Source organism: Seriola aureovittata, chromosome 9, assembly GCF_021018895.1.
Source record: "Seriola aureovittata isolate HTS-2021-v1 ecotype China chromosome 9, ASM2101889v1, whole genome shotgun sequence".
In the NCBI taxonomy this organism is placed as follows: Eukaryota; Metazoa; Chordata; class Actinopteri; order Carangiformes; family Carangidae; genus Seriola; species Seriola aureovittata.
The window spans coordinates 20442792-20465676 of NC_079372.1; the positions used below are offsets into that span (position 1 = coordinate 20442792).

General features: G+C 41.7%; 1 protein-coding gene across 1 annotated transcript; it reads left to right on the forward strand.

Annotated features, from left to right (window-relative positions):
- Positions 1-1107: 1107 nt before the first annotated feature.
- On the forward strand, positions 1108-21274 carry gabrd (gamma-aminobutyric acid type A receptor subunit delta). Its single transcript, XM_056385414.1, has 9 exons — positions 1108-1581; positions 11486-11601; positions 13899-13966; positions 15340-15560; positions 16829-16911; positions 17143-17280; positions 17742-17897; positions 18993-19204; positions 20160-21274. Exons 1-9 carry the CDS (start codon positions 1514-1516, stop codon positions 20484-20486), a joined length of 1389 nt encoding a protein of 462 aa, XP_056241389.1. The 5' UTR covers positions 1108-1513; the 3' UTR covers positions 20487-21274.
- Positions 21275-22885: the final 1611 nt, after the last annotated feature.

Sequence of the window (22885 nt, forward strand, 5' to 3'; positions counted from 1 at the left end):
CCAGTGGAACCTCCGTTCAGAGCAGTTCCTCATTTTCCCACATTATTCTGCTGAGCAGAAGCCCCGGGGCGGTCAGCTGATCCAGAGTCCCATGAGGAATGGTTTAATTTTACCAGAGCTCACCACCCATTATCCCGATTAGTGGACACCTAGTAGAGTATGTACTTGGTCTAACATGGGTTTAATACACACTAAAAAATGCTGGTTTATTCTAATAACCCAACTGCTGGTTCTAACGTTAGGTTAAATATAGTGACCCTGCGCGATGGGTTGAAGATGCACCCTGAAATCGCAGGCTGCATCGCTCTTCACAGTCCGCCATTTTTATGCAGTTTAGGCTTCCAGAAGAAAAACAATGAGAAACATAGATTTTAAATTAATTTTATACATTTTTATTATACTTATATATATACTTATACATGGCTAACTTCATTAGCTGGGACATTATGGCGCTTGTTTCATTGTTTCATCATTTTATAACAATTTTAATTGAGTTTTAACATCAACCAGCAGAAGTTTATGGATATTAAATAAGTCCCAGAATTTGGGTTGTTTTTTGGAAGCTTAAATTCAACGACAAAGTAATTTTTACCAACATGCCGCGGGTCAAACCTTTGACCCGACCCTGCTGGGTTAAAACACCCCATGGCTGAGTCGACCGCTATTTAACCTAAACTGGGTGACTTTTAACCAAGCAGTGTATGTAATGACAGTTCTACCTGCTACTCTTTATTATCCCCTGAACCAACTGAAGGACTTCTTGGTTCTTCTTGGTTCTTCTGGGTTCTTCTGGGTTCCCCTAACACCCACTGTGGGCTGCAGTGGGTCCCTCGGTGTGAAGCCTCTGCTGTTTCCACCAGAGAGATCCACAAACTTTATCTGAGACACTAATTGTCTAATGGAGATTATTCGGATGTCTCAAACATTACATAATATGATGAAGTCTTATGTTCGTGACAGGCGTCCCCCCCCCCCCCCCCCCCCCGCCTTCCGTGTCCAGATTGAATCTGACGTTTAGAGGCCAAGCAACAGAGGGATCGACAGATTAGTGACTCTCTCTCTCTCCTCTCCCTCCCTCTCCCTCTCTCTCTCTCTCTCTCTCTCTCTCTCTCCTCTGTTGCTGGGGGACAAGCGGCGGTAGCGGCAGCGGCGGTGGATCGTTGCGCTGTAGCGGTCGGACCGGGAGTTTTTTTTTCCCCCTTCTTTTTCCTTATAGGTGCGCTCTCTCCTCATGTGCGCTCCTCCTGGACGTGGAGGAATCGGGGAACAGCTGATCATGGGGTCATCATCATCATCACCACCATCTTCATCATCATCATCATCATCATCATCATCCTCAGCATCTTCAGCAGTGTCAGCGCTTCTCTTTACTTTCTTCTCCGCGGCGCCGGATCACGAGAAGAAGAGCGCGCTAAAATAAAACTCTGTGGCTTCAGTCGTCTATTGTTCCAAACCCGGGAAACTTTTCTTCTTTTTTTGTTATAAAACTGTTATTTATCATAAAGCCAGTGGAATGGAGGTCCCAACTTTCCTGCTCTCCAGTCTTGCCCTGCTCTTTGTCGGAGGGGATATTTTCACCAGGTGAGATCAGCCTTGCTTTTTCTTTTTTTTTTTTTCTACTTCTTGCAGGTGTCTTACATCCATGACCTCCTCCTCTCCTCATCCTCTCATCTCCTAAAGATTCAGGAGGGGAATGAAAAGTTGGATGTAGCATTAACTCAAAGTCAAGGCAAAGGAACCAGTGGGAATCATGGTTATATCATGAGGGAAGCGTTATATAGAGTTAATATGCATTACACTATAGCAACCAATACATCACCTTGAAAATCATTGATCCTTTTGAAAAATAAATATTAATCGATTAAAAATCACTAGTCAGTTTTATTCCTGCTCGCTGTGCTTCGCCTCCCACGATTTCACCTCATTAATATTAATGTACATGACGCCTGAAGCTGCGTACATTCAATTTACGTCCCTTTAACTTCTGTATCCTTCCATAAAAATACTTCTCCATGCACGCGCACAACCTGAAGCCCGCTCTCTGCTCTGCTTCCCCTCCGGGCACATGGACCTGATGACACCATTTGCATAATGCATATGCATAGAAATAAGTGATTGTTGGATTTTGGTTTTTTTTATGGAGATGCCTGCAAGCTGGGGAGAGTGGGTGTGTTGTTGTGTGTGTGTGGCAGTTAATGTCACCCACCTCCAGGCCTGTTGGATTTGGGGGGGGGGGGCAAATATCAGATGGTGCCATGACACACATGGATAAGAAGAGGCCTCTGTGACAAATACATTTAAGCAGGGCTGCTCAGCTTTAATGTAAATGCCCCGTTTGGAGAGTTTGAGGCAGGTTGTGCTGCTGGAGTCAGATGGGCAGCTTCCATCACAAACATGTGACTGGATGAGGCTCACAATGCCTCCTGCTCAGTGCACGTTCTGCTAAAATTAGTCTTTAAAAATGAACTCGACTGAGGACGTAAAGTGAGGTGAAAGTGAGATGATCAAAAAGAGAGAGCATTGATCCTCTTGAGATGAGAAAAACCCTTAACTCAGTGCTATTTAAAGTCATTTTTACACAGTCACTGCACTGACATTTAATCTAACCGTGACCTGATTACACAGATATCTTGAATACGAAACAGTATGCTTTTGTCGACCAGGTGTATCTAAACCAGATGGCGAGTTCTGGTGCTTTAAACTTTTATGTTTTCTATAGAGGCCTGTAGTACGCAGCTGAAATGCCCCTGCGGTCCTGTCCATAAGCTTTCAGCAGCATCCAATTCTCAGGATAACCAGCATCAACTACACTGAGCTCCAATTTCCCCCCAAAGCCCACATGCCTCCGCTGAAAAGGGCAAAGGCTGAAGCTGTTAAAGCTCTGGGTGAAATTTGGGCAAATCGCTTCTATTGTCCCTCTTGGCTGTTCACCAGCAGAGGGAGTAATAGCTATTGTAATTGGATTTTCCTGCCTCTAGTCACTGCTGTTATTATTATTTTGTTCTCAGTACAATGCAGAGTGTAGGCTTTTTCTTGCACCTCATTATGTGTCAGCTCTTTCTCTCTCTCACACTCACACACACACAATCATGCACACACACGCACTCACACACACACACTGCTGTTTTGCCTTTGGTGGCTGAAAGTTGCAAACTGCCTCCCCCCTCTTCTCAGAACAGAATTACACTGGTTCTCTTTTTAGCTCCTCATTTATCCATTTCATAAAAGTTGCTTAGCTTTAGCTCTGCCTCGCCACCTTTGGTGTGGCGTGTATTTCACAGCTTTTCTTTTCCAGCTGAAGTGTCACTTACCCTTCACTTCACTTCACCAACACAGTCTGCATGTAGCCGAACTGATGGTGTAATACCTGCAACAGAGACAGCAGGAAGCACGGGGGCTGTAAGAATACTGTCGAGGACGGCAGCAGCACCTCAAACAGAATAATGAGCGATAATAATGTAGAACATAACAACACGTATGGTTACAAATCCTTCAGAAAGCAAAGCATCTCATTGGCTGTTTTAACCTTGGTGGATGTAGGATGATATATTTGATACTTGTCATTTACACCATAAAAGACTTAATCATCGAGAAGATTATTCTTCAGATCCAAAAACTATTTCCATACACACAGACCTGATGCTGGAAACACTCCAGACGAGCCCCCAGGTCGTCTGTGCAGCAGGTTATTATGACCCATGGTTACGTTTAGTTGCTAGGCGACATCTAGTGGTCGTAGTAATGATGACAGGAGCGAAGGGAAAGGTGTCGGTGACGTAGTATAAAGAGAGACAGAGTCCATGTCAGGAGGAGGTGGTGCTGGATGGATGAATACCACACAGGAGAGCAGTGTGTTCGATTCCCATGTTGTTTCTATTATCCGTGACCGTTCGACAAAGGTAACCACGTTGTTGTTATTGTAACCATGACAACAAAGACCGTCCAATGTTGATGAAGTACTTATTTTAACCTAAATCACCATATTTTTTCTAAAACCTGACCAAGCCATGAACGTTTTTATAGTAACCATGGTGATGGAGGCAGGTACACCGCTCTCTATACAATTGGTGTTTATTATTAGTTTATTTATTATTGTAACCATGACAACCGAGGTCCGGTACGTCTGCCGCTGTAGGGGCGCTATTTCAGGAGACGGTCCTGTGGGTCGTATCAGAGGGTTGGAGGACTGATGCACCAAATGTATATTAATGCCAGGTTGAATTTAGTCCATAAATGCACTATCTTGTAATGTTTTACTCATGTTTGCTAAAAACTGCAGTGTCCAGCTGTTTTAAGGAGTGACTTAGACTTAAAAAAATAATGTTTGTGACCATTTCTCAAAGATTTACATCTTCAGTAGGAACCAGTTGATTTTGGGCTTAGAGCCAAAGAAGACAGAAAGTATTGAGAGAGTGAAACATTATGGTTTTGTTCACTTAAGCACAGAATGACACCAGCCTTTTCCTTTAAAGGAGCTGTTGTAAGCTTTGCTATTGCTACATAGCTAACATTAGCATTAACAGCTGTTTACTTACCAGTCTAGCAGAAACATTGAGCAAGTTCAGCATCAAACTTTATTCCTTTACTCACCAACAGCTGTCTGCAGAAGTGGAAACAAACACCAATGTTAACTCTTCTCTCTATCACGTCTTTTCCTCTACTGATGTTAGCATGCTAACCAGCTAGCTGCATTCCGATAGCGACTCACTGTAGCTTCCAATCTGAAGTCGTAGAGCTGCTGACAGGACATATAATAACCTCTCGTCTTGTAAACACAACGATGGCTGACACTCTTGACAAGAAACCATGTATATGGCGGCAGAGAAAACCTACGCATAGCCCCTTTAATGTCTATAGACCTCAGGTGTATGATATTAACAATGTCTGTTTCAGTTAGGTCCCAAAATGCAGTTGTTAGTAATGAATTCATTTCCTGCTTTGACTTGAAAACGTCTCCTGTGATAGAAAGTGTGTTTTCAATCATGTTTTCAGAAAGACATGGAGTCCGTCATCTGCACCCTGTCATCAACCCAGTTCCCTCGTGGCTTCACCTCGAATGAGTAAACAGTTTGTTCGCTAACCCTGTTGGCCGCATAACAACAGAGATCTTTGAGTGGTTTACCTGCGGTACGCTTTTATTGTGAAGCAGCTGCATGAAGTGTTGAGTCTGCAGTCTTAATATAGCTACAGTTTATTCAGGTGTGATGGCAGCAGATTAGTCAACGGTGAGGCTCCTATCTGCTCGACGAAGGTGAGAGGAGGGACGTAGATCACGACAAGAAGCAGCGTAGACGGCGACTCTCAGGATTTGACCCTCTAAATAGAGCCTGTTATTGTGGGTCAGTGTGGCTACCATCAGCTGACAGGAAGTGGAAAGAAGATATTGTAGTTATGTGACAGTAAGGAACAACAGCAGCGCCTGGAAAGTGAGGAAAGAAGAATGTCAGGCATCGTTTGTTGTAAATTGATGGATGATAAATTTATTTGTGAATAAACAGAGGGTCACTGTTTCACACAGAAGTGGTGTCAGCTAGTTTCCATGACAAGAGTGCTTCTCTCGGTTTCTCTGCAAAATATAATAAAAAAATACAAATAAAAATTATGCAGAAAATATAAATGTATCATATGCACAGAGAGTGGGAGGAGTGGGGAGATCAACACATTCCTCCCATGGCTCAGTTTCGCCCCGGGGTCGTGGCGGGTTAATCTGACCTTGAATGAGAGCTGCAGTTGTTTCAGTTTCATTATATTTTCACTGACCAGTGGTGTGAAGGATATTTGTTTATCTCACAAGGTGGAAAGAGACGCTCAGTGTCGTGTGTCAGCTCTTCCGGCAGAGAGACATTTTGTTTTCTTGTGGACACATGAGAGATGTCCAGATCATAGTTTAGCAAGACGTGATGCAGCAGGATTTAATCCCGCCATTTCACGATCTCTCTGGTCCGTCACACTCGTCCTTACACCTGCACTCAGGTGACACCGACGTCCTGACTAATCCGCGTGAGAGGCTGAGTCAGCAGATAACCCCCCCACCCCCCACTGTCCAGAGAGTACATTTCCCCAGTAACACAGTGATTTGATCATGTTCCACTGGCTGCAGGAACTGGCTCTGAAGCCTGACTCTGCTCTTGCTGCAGGGTGAGGTGGTGCAGCGACGCTTCAGAGCTTCCACTAAAAGCCTCCTACTCAATTCAAGGTGATGCACCACGTGGAAGGAAGCAGTTTACTCCAATCGGTTTCATTTACCCGTTGAATATGTTCAAAAATGTTCAAATTCTGAACACCTCATACATATGAATTCATTATTATTAGTTTTTATTGTATTATTTTTCTTCTTCTTATTATTATTATTATTAATATTTGCCTATTTATATAGCACTTTTCAAAAGTTACAGATATGTCATAAAATCATCAGATTTAAAAGAGAATAAATAGAAACAATTTGGTGTAGAAAAATAATTCATTGTAGGAAAATACTAGTTATTCCTTTATTAAAGCGGAGCTCCACAATAACCATAAATAAATAAATGATTAAAAACAACTGAGTATCAGGTTCTGTGATACTGAACAAGAAAAAAAAAATCAGTGGTAGATAGTTCAACTACAAATTGGAATTGAGGTTTTTCCTGTGCTGTGAACACCAGTATGTAAAAATATATTTTGTAGTTCTGCAGTTCATCTTACAATCACAACACTTATTAACTTAGTTTAGTCCAGTGAAAGAAGCATGACGCTCATCCAGTGATAGAAACTGTTCAAGACCAAATGTCACATTATTTAAATTTGGAGAAAGCTCCGTTTCTTCAGGCTCTTTAAAATCACAGAGGACACTCACTGACCTGAACACGAACCCCACAGCGTTTCCGCTCTGACCAGGAGAAACCTTCCTGCTCCAACAGCAGCTCTGCATCCCGCAGACTCCATCACTGCACTTATCAGGACGAGATCGAGACTCCATCCAATAAACAGAGGATCAGGGTTCAGACTTGAGGCATCCCTGTTCTTCAGATGATCTTTGACCTCTGTACAGAGAGAGAATGTCCTCTCTAGGATGGCCTACATTATATTTTCTCCTTGTGCTGAAATCATTGGTTTTTATATTTTTAAAAATAATAATAATAATAATAAACAAGTTAACAGAGAACGTTCACAGTAACTTAAATAGGCCAGTCATTTCCAGTCAAGTCAAAAAAATCCTTCTATTAGAGTCTGACAGAATAAAAATGGCTTCTCCTACAAGAAGAAACCAAAGCCATACACGGGGATGAAATGCTAAATCGTAGCTCTGCTTGTTCTATAACATTTATTGTATCATAAAATCTTATTCTGCTGCAGATTTCAACTGGAATTTCTTTCAATACAAGAGCAGAGGAAAGAAACAGGCTCAGACTAAAGATAAAAAGTATAAACATAAACATACACACAGTCTCAAAATGCAGCTCCCTCCATCTTAAACAATGACTCCAGTAGGAAACCTACACAACGGGGATCTGTGATTGGTCGTTAGGTACGTCTCTGTCTCGCTTGGGATTGGTTGAGTGTCATGAAAAAAAGGAGCTTAATTGTTTTACAAGTCATCAAATACTGCGAGAAAATGACAACCGCGCTCAATAGGAAACATCCTTTATGTGTTGATGAGCACCGGCCTTATAATGTGGGTTATTCACAATGTGACGACATATTTTGAGATAAAGACTAAAGAAAAACAAACAAACATCAGGAGTTCCAGAAGCTTTTTTCATTTTTAAAACATAATTTTTTCCTATTTTTTGTCGATAAAATGTCGATCAATTTCTCCTTTCCCTTCGCAGTATCCTCTGCTTTTCTATGGATGTGGGTAAAATGGGCAAGTGATAAACGTGTACTACGACCGAGACATCAGACGATAAATACAAGACTGAAATACAAAATTCATTTTGTAAAGTATTAAAGGTATTCAAATATTTCTGTATTGTCGCTTCTGGGACTCCATACCTAAGTGTCTAATGTGATTGTAATGTAGTAAAAAGATCTGTTGCTCAGATGAAAAGCAACCGAGACCCTATTTATTATCACTGTAAGCTAATGTAGTGCAAACACACACACACACACACACACACACACACAGATATGTGCAACTTATTCATGTTTTATTGACGTGACTGTTGTGTCACGTTGTTGTAATTTCACACTGATGCCAATAAAACACGTGAAGCAGTGAATGACAGAGAGAGGATCAGGGGACTGACGCTTTACACATGTTCAGGTAACGAGCAGCGTCAGCCTATAAAAACTAATTAGGCTCGTTAGTGTGTGCTGCACATTACGATCACAAAAGAAAAGACGCCATGAATTTGAGCGAGGCCGTCTCTGTTTGTCTTCCCTCTCTCCTCCTTCTTATCCCCCCATCTGCTTAATGTTAGCTCACAAACAGAAGGGTGCGAGATCCAGGCCTCAGGAGAGACGTATGATGAAAATGAAATACAAGAGGAAGAGAAAACACACACGCACCATCAATTGTTTGTCATGAATGGAGGGTAGAGAGAGGGGAAATGTTAAGTGAATCTCCCCTGAGAGAAAATTAAATGTTCAACCCTGCATGTGCGAATACATGTTCTTCTTGCTTATATGCAGCAATTATTAATAAATAAATAAATAAATCAAGGAGAGAAGATTTATTAATTTCACATTTGTGCACAGGAAGTGAAACGCTTCTGACGTGTGTAGGAAAAACAGAAGAACTATGTGTAAAGAAAGTCAAAATCCATTAATTGGACATTAAAGGGAAAATATGTTTTACTGCCGCCCGGGATAAAAGTTACATTTAGTAATCTGTAACTATAAATACAGCTCGCAGCAGCGAAACTGCACACACTAAGGGCTTTAAAAAGGTTGGGGACTGCAATACTAAGTATGAAATATACCTGTGCACCATCTTAGATTGTCTTTGGATCAATGAACTTTCTTGATGATCAAATAAAAAAAAAAGTCCTATTTTTCCTAAAATATGGGATTAATTTCTCAAATTTTTGGAATCAATACCTGACAACCCAGTTCCTTAAATTGACCAAATGAGACTGTCTGTATGTATATAAACGTGTTGATATATGTCTGTTTGTTTAAGTAATTTATTAATTATCATTTTGTAAACCATCATTATTGTTGTTATAAAAGATTTGAAAGATAAATCCAAACCACTCTGGAATCAATAAAGATAAGAAAAAAGCAAAGTATGACACATACTATAAAGTCACAGTAAACCTGTTAATCTGATCACCAGAGACAGGATACAGCGAGGTAATGTAAAATTCATATCAAATTATAATAAAAAGTCTCACGCTGTAGGACTTGTCCCCAGCAGACGAACACTTCCACACACACTGCCCGTCTGACCTTGGCGTGTTAACGGATTTCTTGAAGGAAAAGCTCTTCATTTCCAAATTTAGAAAGTGCCAATTAGTGAAGAAATCCAGGAGTCACATAGTGATTAATGAATTCACTCAGTGCTCCCATTTATTTTGAGACGTGACAGTGATTGCCAGACTAAAAATACATCCGCCGCTACAAAATGGATCCGCTCAGGAAATGTTAATGACACGGCAGAAACGTGTGTGTGTTTGTACAGAGAGCCAGATGTTTTTGTGTTGTGTTGTTGTGCCGTGTGCGGAGGTCAGTTTTTCGGATGGTCAACGTACGTGGTGTATGCTTTGCTTTCTAGGAGGTCGACTTTCCTCAAATGCCAGCCTGACTTCAAAGGTCACTGAAGGGCTTTTCATTGTTGGTCAAAAATAATGTGGCTTGTTTCCTTGGCAATGCGACCACTGGCACTTTGTGACTTTGAATGTCACTTAAACCCTCAATTTTATTCCACTTATCAGCTGCGCGTCGGTCACGTCCTCCAAGATTTGATTCTACATCTGAAATGTATTGTTTGTAAAGCTCTGCCTGTATTCAGTGACAGCGTATTATTGAAACATTAGCACTAACAACAGACTGATACTGAGCTGACATCGACTCAAACACACAGAGGTCCGCGCTGTGCTGTTCTGTGTGTGTGTGTGTGTCTGCATGCTGGGTGTTTACAGGAATGCAAAACTGCCACCTGGTGGTATCTGAGCTGCGCTGCTCTTGTTAAATACACCCAGGCTGAAGCTGTCAGTGTGGGCTCTGGGCCTTGCAGCAGTCCCTTAGCGCTCCAGAGGGGGTGGGGGGTTCCCTTTATACCAGAAAATAGATTTTAATTTCACTGTTATTCCCTCCTGAGAGGTTAGTGGGATGAAAAAAAAGCACAAGTTCTGTTTGAATCGAGGTGTCACGCTCCCAAACCGGAGACAGAAGTGTGTAAGTGTGTTATAACTCCATCAGGATGAAAGTTACTAAATGCAGCTCTGTAGTCGAGTGAGAATATTTGAATTGAAGCGAAAAGCTTTTGAGGCTCGTGGACTCACAGCGTGATGTTCACACTGAGCTGTGTGAACTCTTGAAGCTACACTGATGGATCTGAATCTGCTGTCAGCTTCGTCAACCAGGTCTTAACCAGTGCGACTTCTGCATGTTATTACATGTGCAGATTTTTTGACATTCAGTGTCTTTGATCATTTTCATGCAAAAACTTCCAACAAATGATGAGCTGCTAATGATGACACATAGGGCGCCACATTCTCACCATTATTTACTATTACTTAAAGATTTAAAACCCCCGCCTTGAATAAAGTAAAACAAAAAAAACAAAGGGTATGAATAAGTTATCCCACTTAAGTCTCTTTAAATGTTTTATGAAGCAGATTAATTATATATATACACATTTTTTTTCTTACTGTTGCAAATTTAATCAACTCAATGTCATAATTAATTGAAAACATGGTGGAGATTTAGGAAAAGTGGATTGACAGCGTAACATTTACATAAAGAAGTGAGTAAATAAATATAAACACACTTTGTCTCTCACTTAGTTTCAGAATGTTATTGTGTATGAAATAATCATGTAATACATGTTTTTGTGTACATTTCATGTTTGCAAAAAGCAGGTGTTGAGGACATCTGCAAATCTACAAATAAAAAAAGTGATAAAGTAGGTTTGTAATATTTTGATATTGAAATTTAGTTTTTAAGGCCGATTACTTCAGGACGGGACAGACAATCACACTGGAGGGAAACGGGACAAAGACAGGAAGTAAAACTAACACCAGACACACAGTGAGGGAAGTGATTACAAAATAAAACAGGATGATATGATGATACGTCAGTGTGTTTAACCGAAAGCTGAAGTCATGCAGGGGCCAGAAAGGTTTGAGAAACCCTCTTTTACTACAGCGACTTTTAATGTTTTCTCTTCTGTTGTAAAATGTTTTTGTTCACAGCTAATATTGTCATATATTTAAAAACGTGTTTTATTATGTTTGTATGTTCCTGACTGTATCTGAGGCTCTGCCAGGTTTTCCTGTGGACTCATGCTGTGGCTGGACGAGCGCTGAAGGCTGCTGTGTTTGCTGTTTGTCTCCTCTAGGGCCATGCTGAGTGACATTGGGGACTATGTAGGTACAGACATTGAAATATCCTGGTTACCTAATCTGGATGATTTAATGAAGGGCTATGCCAGAAATTTTCGCCCTGGGATAGGAGGTGAGTATGAGATCTACTGCTCGTGGCGTTGGGTTGCATTTCACCCCCTCACATTTACAGCCATCCTTAGCATAACCTGACCAAGACACGCCAACATGGACGTTTACATCTCATTTTCCAGCTCCATTATCCCGAGAGGTGTCTTTATTTTTCTTTCTTTCTTGCACAAGATTAGAACAAATCTGTATTTAAGTTCCGTAAACACCTGCTCCGACTCTTCAGTTAAGGTGAATCGTTTGTTAAGGACACAAAAAAAAAAAACATTTAGGTGAAGAGACGCTTTGCTGAAGGGATTATCGAGGACGATGCCCTTCAAAGACAAGAGGGAGGCGGGTGGTGCAAACAATGTGCACTGCTCTGGAGACTTTGCTAAGAATGGCTGCAAGATGTGAAACATCCAATGACCACAGCGATAGATTTCTCAATCTCACAGCTTAACTCAGCTGAGCAAAGGTGAAAATGTGGATCAGGAGCGCTGCTATCAACACACACACACACACACACACACACACACTGCCCTGTGCACTTACACGCCTACACTGATCATCATAACGCAGCATCATGTGGTCACTACATTCCTATTGATGTAATGTGAACATGAAGCTCCAGGAGGAAGGGCTGTTATGACCATTAGGGAATCATGTGTGTTATTTGGGGTAATTCCCTTCATTCAACTCATATCTCATGGCCTTTTATGTGGAGTTATATTTGTGTCATAAAACATCAAATAAACACGAAACTTACACAAATAAAACTAAACAAAAAAACAGATTCATAAATTTGTTTTGTAAATGAAATAACATTCACAAATATGAATTTGCACTCAGAAATATTTTTTTGGAGCAGTCCAGTGGATTTCACATTGGAGCTGATGCAAAAATCCGTTATATAAAACAATATTTAGATTTTTCTTGGGAGAGATAAATCCATCTTAAATGATATTTGTGGAGCTTTTTCTTCCCAATCATTCGATGGGGAACTCAGAATTCCATATGCACATAATTTTATTAATATGATTAATATTTAGCATATTGTGTGAATCCCACTGTATTTTGGAAAACATTTTTTTACACTATATTCATTTATATTACATTATTACATTTATAAATCGGCAGATGCCTTTTTTTCCCCTAAATAATTTTTCCAGACTTTCAAAATAAGAGTTAAATATCATTAAAACATTGGAAGAATATCCCTAAAACAACCAGGACCGTGTTCAGCAGCACGGTGGGAATGCTTCAATTTATTTATGCTACATCTACAGTGGCCCAGAGAGCTCAACAAAACTACAACTTGACAAAGCACAAGCAAATGAAAACTACATCTTTCCTGCTGCTCAGCTCTTTTGGCCACAACATGTATCAGTAGCTAAGTGCTGGTATAATTTCCCGAGTGCAAATACATTTGTGGATGCTGTTTGCAAATGCGCTGTTACTGCATTTGCACGGCACACGACACATTTGTGAATCTGGCCTCATTTGTGTAACGTACGTTGCATTAAAGTTTTATGAAACAAAATGAATTTACATAAACAAAGCAGTGGATTAATGGTGAGACCGTGCACAATGCAAACGTTTCCATTTTATAAATAGCAGCGTAAATGGCGTTTTGTAAGACGAATATGTTATTATTAATCCGTGCACCGCCACTGGAGGATGCTATGTAAATCAGCCAAACTCATCTCCCCTGCTGACCTTGGCGTACAGTAAACCTGCCACTGTAAATCACCTCACACTGTACACGCAGTGCATGGTCAATAGAATATCATTTAGCAGAGTCGGTTATGGGACGGTGTTGACTGGTGGGGAATGGGAATGTATGATTCCTTAATGTTCAGTATAAATAGCCTTTTTTCTGTTCTGCATCAGAGAGCCGCCTCGTAGTTTCTGCCCTCGAGCGTCCGATCACAGGGGATCACTCCATGCTAATCATATGGCAAACTATGAAGTGAAGACACTACGACGTGTGTGTGTGTGTGTGTGTGTGTGTGTGTGTGCGTGAGTCCATGAAAGCCCAGTGCTGTTTCTGAATGCCCACAGTGTGATGTGCCACTTAGCATGGTTAAACTGGATAATGCTTAATCTCTATGCGCTGTAGGAGTGCTTGAGACGTGGGAGGGAAACAGATGGGTGATGGGAGTGAGGATGGGAGGGACTGATGGATCCAGAGTGAGCAGAGAAGGTGTGTGTGTGTGTGTGTGTGTGTGTGTGTGTGTGTGTGTGTGTGTGTGTGCGTGTGTGTGTGTGTAGGGGGGGACGGGGGACGTTTGCCTTCTTTTCTCACTTCTCCCCCCGCAGGTCCACCAGTGAACGTGGCCATGGCTATCGAGGTGGCCAGCATTGACCACATCTCCGAAGCCAACATGGTAAAGTATACGGTCACTCTCTCTCCTTCCCTGTTTTTATTTATTTTTAATTTTTTTTCTCCCTCTGATGTTCTTTATCGTCCCTAAACTCCACTTTACTGCAGCAAAGATCAAAGATTCTCTATTTGCATAATCCTGATTTATCCCACTTGAGGGTTTGAAAGTACTCAGTGTGAACATGTGTGACACATCGGCTGAGTTGTTAGATAATTTGATACTTTCATGGATTTCGTGCCGTAAGAACCAAAAGCTGGTGGGACGATTCATGTCGTGTGTGTGAGGCTTTGATTCTAGTCCAAACAAACAAATTCATCATTTTTCCTGCTTCAATATTTGAAAGAAAGTCCAACAACCAAAGATGAAAATCAGGGTAAATTCATAAGGTGTTTTACAAATAGAAGAGTGATGGGTTTGATACAGATGACATCAGAATCAGCTTTTTCCTCCGCTGTAGTGAAGCATAATAAGTAGATTTCTAATAAATGGTTTTAGATTTCCACCAAATTATGTGGCAACCCTTTATTTTACACCTTACACATATAGTTTTCCCAGTTGAAACCCATGTTTACACTGTTTCTTTAAGGGACAGAGAAACAGGAGAGGTTTAGGAAATGAGGAAATCTAAGAGGGAAGATAAAGGTTGTTTCCACTCTTACGTTCAGATTCATCTTTAATCCCTTATTTGTTATTTATCACTTACACATTTATTTTTTTGTCAATTTTCATCTAGTGTAATTATTTCATTATTTGTTCACTTATTTATTTTTGTTTATCTTGGATAATGTTCAAATCCCAGGGACAATCTTTATACCTTTAAACCATCTGTTTTATACCTGTGAATGTATGTTAATATCATTTTATAACAGTTTACTGTCTGTGTAACTTCCTTTGGCTCAATAAACATATTTGATAAAACATTTTCCACCAAATTAAAATAATTAAAGACTTTGTCCAGCAATTTACTTTTGCACTCAGTTAAGAAGAGGACAAGATATTCTGATTTTTTTTCTGGGTCAAGCTCCAAAAATACTGAATCTCACACTTCCTGTAATTTTTGTCAGAGTTGACAAAACTCTTCTAAAGCCACAAAAGACATTATTCAAGTGTTGACAGGCTGAAAGCTGCTCTTCGTGTTGAAGAAACATATCTCCATGGATAAAATTGGTGGAGTTTCCCTTTAAGTTTTGTATTTATTTGGCTCTATAGTGACTGTAGTGAAGCAAGAAATAACTTTAAACCTTTTTTTTCTCTTAATACTGTACAGCTCATGCCCATGACTCAGCCGCTATATTTGTGTGTGTGTGTGTGTGTGTGTGTGTGTGTGTGTGTGTGTGTATGTGTGTGTGTGCGCGTGTTGTTGTTGTTCCTGGCAGGAATACACCATGACCGTGTTCCTGCGGCAGAGCTGGCACGATGACCGCCTGTCCTACAATCACACCAACAAGACGCTGGGGTTGGACAGTCGCTTCGTGGACAAGCTGTGGCTCCCCGACACTTTCATAGTCAACGCCAAATCTGCTTGGTTCCACGACGTGACCGTGGAGAACAAGCTGATCCGCCTGCAGCCCAATGGGGTCATTCTGTACAGCAGCCGGTACGAGCGAACAGTCCACCGGCGAGACTCCTCACCGCTCCAGTTTATATATCTGGGGACTAGATGGGGACCTTCTACATTCTTATTCTTGCTCGTTTCAGATTTTCAATTATCCTCTTTTTAAGCTTTTGACTGCATCTCGCAGACATTTGGGAGCACAGATTGTGTCTTGTTTGTTGTCTTTATGCATCAACGTCTCTCAGGACAATCTGAGAATAAACTGTTTACCCTGTGGTAACTTCCTGGACTTAAAACAATCTGTGTTTGTGGTGAAGGCAAAGAAATCATCGAAAGAGCTAAAATCAGGCGTTAGTGTGTAATAGTAGGTAAGGAACCATGAAATTTGAACAAAAATCAAAACCAGTTCAAGCCCTGGGCCACAGTTGCTGCTGCTCTCTAATCTTTCACCTCTGTGGTTAAGGTTTAAAGAAATGTTAAAAAGAAACACCAAAGTTAACTCTTGTCTCTATCATGTCTTTTCTTTTACTGAACTTAGCGCGCTAACCAGCTAGCCTCCGTCGTCGTCACTTTCAGATAGCGACTCACCGCGGCCTCCGATCTGCCTGGAGACGCAGCGAAGCTCAGAAGGTGTATGGAGCGCTGCAGGAATGAGTCCTAAAACCCAGGAGTTAGTTGTATTTTGCACTTTTTTTGAATAGGTCATAAAACGACATAAAATACATCAGTAAATTACTCCAGTCCTGATTTTCTTTAAGCTTCTACATCTGTTAAAAAAGGCTAACAAGTGTCTAAATGAGACCACAGCGGTTGTCAGAGAGAACCAAACTACAAGTTGTAGTTCGGTGGTGATGACGTTGAAGTCATGTGACCGTGGTGTCTTTGGTTTATAGGCTAACATTAGCTTTTTACTTCTGTTGATTGTATTTAGGCTTCATGAGTGAAGGTGAACCTGCTGAACTGAACCTGTCAGGATCAGAAACTGTTGTTTGTCACACAGTTTTTTTGTTGAGGGAACCGGGATGACGCCAACATCCGGGTCGACCAACAAAAAACACGCCATCCCTGCAGCTCTATCTTATAACCTCTTGTCTTGGCTGAAGCTGCTGGCGAGCGACAACCACCGCCGCCTGCTCTCGCCAAGAAACCTCGTCCAGGGGCAGAGAAAGCTCACAAACAGCCCCTCTAATAAATCACTGAGCTCTTGTTCAGCTGACAATACAGGATTCTAGTTTCATTGGAAAGATACCAGATATGAATGGATCCAACTGTGTGAATATGAAGAAGAGTTTCTTTCTTTTCTTCCCTAGAATCACTTCAACAGTGGCGTGTGACATGGACCTGACCAAGTATCCCATGGATGAACAGGAGTGCATGCTGGACCTGGAAAGCTGTAAGTTGTGGTTTACCTTCAGCTCTCCTCCACACATCCTGTAGCACAAAAACATTTGTTTTCTTGATTTACTACTGAAACGTTTTGCCGTCCAAGCGCACTGACATCCATAAAGGGTTATTATCACGAGCTCCGACCGTTCCTCAGCGCCGGGGAGAAAAATGCTACGTGCTCAGCACTTGTGGGTTGCGCTGATTAAATGTCTGGTCATCATCTGTCATTTCACCCCAGACGGTTACTCCTCAGAGGACATCGTGTATCACTGGTCGGAGAGTCAGAGACACATCCACGGCCTGGACAAACTGGAGCTCTCCCAGTTCACCATCACGGACTATCGATTCGTCACTGAGATGATGAACTTCAAATCTGGTGAGCATTCATCTTGTTTTCCTGTGTTTCTCCAGGTGTCAGGTTTGGCTGCAGCAACAACCTCTCTGAAAAAACCCTTTGCACGTTTTCCTCTGTGTTTTATGCATTAAGCACTAGTTTTTGGACTTGGCTTGTCTCATGTTGGAAACCTCTGCAGATTCTTTTTGAAGCGAGAGTTTTGTTTTGTTTTCTTAACTTCAGGCGCTTCTGTGTTTATATTTGATGCATAGAGGGAATGGATCAAGCCAGGTTTGCTGCTGAGCCAGGCAGGAGGTTTAGGAGATGATAGGAGTTGCTGCTGGGAAAACAGTCTGCAACACCAACTTAACATCTCACATCTTGAAGTTTCGCCACTAGTGGCACAAGCCTGCAAACACACGTTCTCTGTGATATTTTCCTGATGGATAATTAGCTTCTTCGCTAAAGGAATTAAACATGGCGTCTGTTTTCTTCTTCCCCAGCGGGACGATTCCCTCGGCTCAGTCTTCGCTTCCAGCTGAGACGTAACCGAGGCGTCTACATCATTCAGTCATACATGCCTTCGATATTACTGGTTGCCATGTCGTGGGTGTCCTTTTGGATCAGCCAATCAGCAGTCCCTGCTCGTGTATCCTTAGGTTGGTATCAGTTTGATTAGGACTCTTTTAAATTCTCTGAAAATGTGAAAGTTGTGACTAGAATAGAAATGTGCTGACCTGTTAAACCAAGTAAAAGAAAAACAATGAGCCCAGAAATAAATGACTATGCTAACATGCCGATGCTAAGCAGGTGTAACGTTTACCATGTTTGCAATCTTAGATTAGCATGTTAGCATGCTAATATTCACTATTTGAGTAGCATTAAACACAAAGCACAGCTAAAATTGATGGGAATGCCATTAGTTTTGCAAACTTTTAGACACAAACACAAAGTGTTCACTCTGAGACATAAATAGCTGTACTAAATTTAATAACAGTCCATCCAACAGCTGTTCAGACATTTCACTTACAGCCACTGATGTGAACGTCAAGCTGCTGCTGAGGAAAAGTCAGAGGAGCACCAGCGTTGAACCATGAAATTGTTTAATTACAAATAAATAAAATTTTTAGACCTAAATCATGTGAAAAACTGATATTTTTGCTGCAATAAATCCTCTAATGATGCAGCAGCCTTCTTGGTAAACAGGTTCACAGTCCCAGGCAGCAACAGCAGCGTCTGTTGTCAAAATGTTCCCAACTTTCAACTTTAATTTGTGTTTGTTTGCTTCAAATTCACAGGCAAGTTCAGTTCGTCTGGAACTTTTTCGTTCTCTTTGCTCTCCTCTGTCGTTTCCTTCTGTTTGTCACTTAAAAGTAAGAGATGTCAGAATTAACCAAATGATGTTCCAGACAGCTGACATGATGCATCGTAGAAAGCTATGTGTTTACTTTTATTAATATCGCAGCGTGTGTTGCTCAGAAAATCAAATGAACCACTCTGCCTGATTCCTTAAAGGAAGCCTATTTATTTTCTTTCTCAGGTAATGATGAGGCTTCTTCTGCAATGTGGCAAAAATAAAAGCTTTTAAATGTGGTGGCTTGTTGTGTCATGTGCACATACAGAGTGAGAATAGCTGTGGGAAATGTCCGGGGCCCTTAGCCGTCAGGATTCGTGGCCCCCTGAACAACATGGTTGAACAGAACCTGCTCCAGATGTTTCACAGCCTCATCTGTCCTCCTCTGTTCTTTCTCCAGGCATCACAACCGTTCTGACCATGACCACACTGATGGTGAGCGCCCGCTCCTCCCTCCCCCGAGCGTCGGCCATCAAGGCGTTAGACGTCTACTTCTGGATCTGCTACGTCTTCGTGTTTGCAGCGCTCATCGAGTACGCCTTCGCTCACTACAACGCTGACTACCGACTCAAAGAGAAGGCCAAGGTGAAGGCCAACAAACTCAGCTCCGAGGTGAGGAAATCACTCCCATTATGTTCTCCCATCAGCAGATAACAGGGCTCAGCTGCAGGAGGGGGGGTGGGGTTGGGGGTTGTTGTGAGTAATGAGCGTGCCTCTCAAACATAGACCGGGTCCGAGGATCCATTCAACTGACCTTCAGCAAGACAATGAATCTCTATAGAGCATAATGGGAAAATAGAAGATGGCTCCACAGGGAGTTACAGTGACTCTCATCGTACTGTCTGTTTCCTTTGCTGCTGACGTTCATCTCACTGGGAGAAACCTTCAGAATAAGATCTGTCTCGATTGTGTTTTATTTTTTAATGAACTTTCTTTCGAATAAAGAAAAATTAAATAATGAAATAACAAAAGAAAAATGAGGGTAACGACAAAAAACGTGAGTGAAACTGAATATTACTGTGCTGTGATTTAAACCAATATGTGTGTGTTGATATGAGTTAAACTGCAATGACTTACTAATGTCACTGCAACATCCCAGGTCACAATAAACCAGTTTTTCTTTGATAATCAAGACTTGAATTTGAGGAATCAATAAAAATGTGTGCTGTGTGCAGTTCTGGACCGTCGTGTTTCCTTATCTACATATCACGTGTTTTTGTTGCAAAAATGAAGTTTAGAGTTTAAAATGTCAAGTGTTTCGACAAATAAAAAGGACCAAGAACCTCTGTGTCACCAAAGTTATCCAGTAGAATAAGACAAAAGCAAGAGACGCTTTGTCAGAAAGTGTTTGTAATGAAGAAAATAGCAGAAGATGTTTTATTCACGTTGTAAAAGCTGCAGTTTTTCGGAGGAGGGACTCAAAACGTCATTTCTGTCTTTGCATATTAAGTGTGTTTTCTCATTTTCTTGAACACAACACAACCGGTCCAGCAGAGAGCAGATGAGCTAACTGCTGAAAACTGAACTGAGAGAGCACTTACATGTCCCTCTGTCTGTCTCCCCACAGTCCATCGTAAAGAACGGCAAACAGGCCATGGTTCTGTTCTCCCTGTCGGTCACTGGCATGAACCAGGGCGTGATGATTTCCAGCCGTCACGGCCGGACCCAGCGCTCCAGCAGTGAGATCCCCGGGGAGGGGGGCAGCGAGGAGGCCGAGCCGAGGAGGAGAAGGTCCAAGCAGCCGGAGGAGAGCGAGGAGGAGAAGAAGAAGTGTTGTTCCAAGTGCGTCTGCAAGCCCATCGACGCCGACACCATCGACATCTACGCCAGGGCCGTGTTCCCTTTCACGTTCGCCGTGGTGAACGTGATCTACTGGGTGGCGTACACCATGTGAGGAGAAGGCAGCGGGTCTGTGCCAATGGCCGCCGTCCAGGGTTGTACATAAGAAACTGCTGGAGCTTTGCCACTTCAGTGCTGGCAGACTGGTGCAGCTGAAATATAAACTACTGCAGGCCTCAGTGGAAAGAAAAAACAACTTCAGAAGACATGAAGTGTTACGACCTGTGAACATGGAAATATGGTAATTAATTGGAAGTAGTCATGAGTTTAAAAAGTGTTAACAGGACTTCACATCTTTAAGTGTGAATACAAATATGTGTTTTCATGAAGGCGAAAGGACTGTGTTGCCTGTTGGAGACTCACACGCTCAGTGAAAACACTTCGACCAACCGTCCACATTCTTCCGTGTCATCCTGCTCCATGAACTGACTCAACTCAACACGGGACACGACAACAAACCAACCAACCAACCGAACGACCGACCAACCAACCATCCTGCTTGACGACCACCGGCTCACATCTTTCAAACACAAATAAAAGCATAGTTAGCCGAACTGACTCCAAGCCACGATCCGGAGTGAACCGCCCGTTATCTCCACGAGAAAACGCGCCGCCCGAACAAGAGGATAACAAGATGAGGTGTACTACTATTCTGCATGGCTGATAACTCACGCACCCTCGTCCCCAGTCATCGCCACCCCTCCCTCTCCTGCTCTTTCTCCTTTGGTCCTCCACCCTTTTTTTTTTTTTTTTCCAAGTCATTTTTTTGTTTTGTTTAGGAGTGTCTTATCTCCTTCTGCCAGTTCTGCCTGTTTCCTCACCATTAAATGACTTCCTCCACTACCTGTGTGTGTGTGTGTCTTCAAATGTTTACTTGAATCTAAAATCCAAATGGTTGTTGGGTATGAATAATAATAATATAATAATAATAAATGCTGAAATCCCTCCTGACAGACGCTCTGTGAATGCGGGATCTCTTAAAACTAAATTTTTTAGCTGCAGTGAATATTATTTCAACACGAAGGCTCTAATTTGAGGGATTATGAATAATTGACTTGCATGTTCATCTCACAGCTTTGTGCTCTATTAATAATTCCAGACTCTTGTCTGTTCTTCGTCTGAACTTGGAAATTGATTTTAGGAAATTTTGGGGATGAGAAAGCACCACTGCTTCCCAGTCAGAGAACGTCATGCTTTTCTTATTAGATTTAACGTAGCGGAACTTCCTCTGTGGTAATCACTGCACTCTCTGGACTTTTCTTACTACATTTTAATTTGATCTTTTAAGTTTAAACAAATTCTGTTAGAAATTTAATCAGAGGATTTTACAAACAACATCTTGAACAAGTTTTCAAGTATTAAAATATTATTGTGCTATTCTGAGAACCAGCAGGACTAAAGTTTATCCTGCAGTATGGAGACACCAAGTATGCAAGCTATCAGGAGATCCAGTCATGTTCATAGACTGTAAATAAAGATAGACGTAGCCTCCGTGATGTCACCCACTGGCGTCTGAAGAGCGGTTTTGAAGCTCAAAGTGACCTACTCCACCATTGCCATCTTGGCAGTTCCTGACTCTGCCCCTAACCAAGCAGAGACTTCGGTGTGGTTTGTGGCAAGCAAACGCTCACCCACCTGTCACTCAAAGCAACCACGCCCTCATTCCTTCACAACTTTAGTCCTTAATAAAATGTAAACAGGTGAGTTATATAAACAGGTGTCATGAAGGAGGAAATTAGCTCAAGAGACCAAAACAGTTTTTGTACCAGGCTGTAAACAAATTTATTTCTGCTGTAAAGTTGGACATTTTAACATGGGAGTCTATGGGGACGGACTCATTGTTGGAGCCAGACTCTAGTGGTCATTAGAGGAACTGCAGGTGTTGGCACTCCAGTGAGATCTTGAGCTCAATGTGACTTCATAATTAAATGAAGTATATAATAATAATAACAATACTAATAATTTAGCAGCTTAAAAAGAGGACCTGCTGGAAACTAAAACAGATTCAGACAGAGCTAAAAGCAGAGTGGATATTTGGACTTAAGTTCATCAGCCTGACAGAAAATTAATGCTAATGTAACTCTACGTCTGCTGGATGTGTAAATTGCTCATTGATTTGTGTGTTTACAGCTTGTAACTGCTGCCCCCAAGAGGCCAAAAATCATCAGATAACGCAGGTTTAAAGCCTCATTTACAGGGAGGCAAAAAAAAGTACCAGAGGGGCAAGTAGGAGCAATGTCACCTCCACACTGATCATTTCCTGAGCAATGTTTAGGATTTACACACGGACCAAATAATAATAAAAAGAAAAACATCTTATCAGTCATCTGTCTATGCTTCACTTTAGTGGTTCAGTGGATTGACAGGGTTGACATTCCTAGACAGCATCGACCCCCAAGGCCTCCTCATTCTGATGCAACAGCAGTAACATACCCACACACTGCAGTGACTGCT

Bases quoted from the DNA above. Each gene is read 5' to 3' on its own strand.
- gabrd (XM_056385414.1), top strand. From the start codon at position 1,514: ATGGAGGTCCCAACTTTCCTGCTCTCCAGTCTTGCCCTGCTCTTTGTC. The intron at 15,561-16,828 runs GTACGAGCGAAC...TTTCTTCCCTAG, and splicing joins GTCATTCTGTACAGCAGCCG to AATCACTTCAACAGTGGCGT. The intron at 17,281-17,741 runs GTGAGCATTCAT...CTTCTTCCCCAG, and splicing joins GATGATGAACTTCAAATCTG to CGGGACGATTCCCTCGGCTC.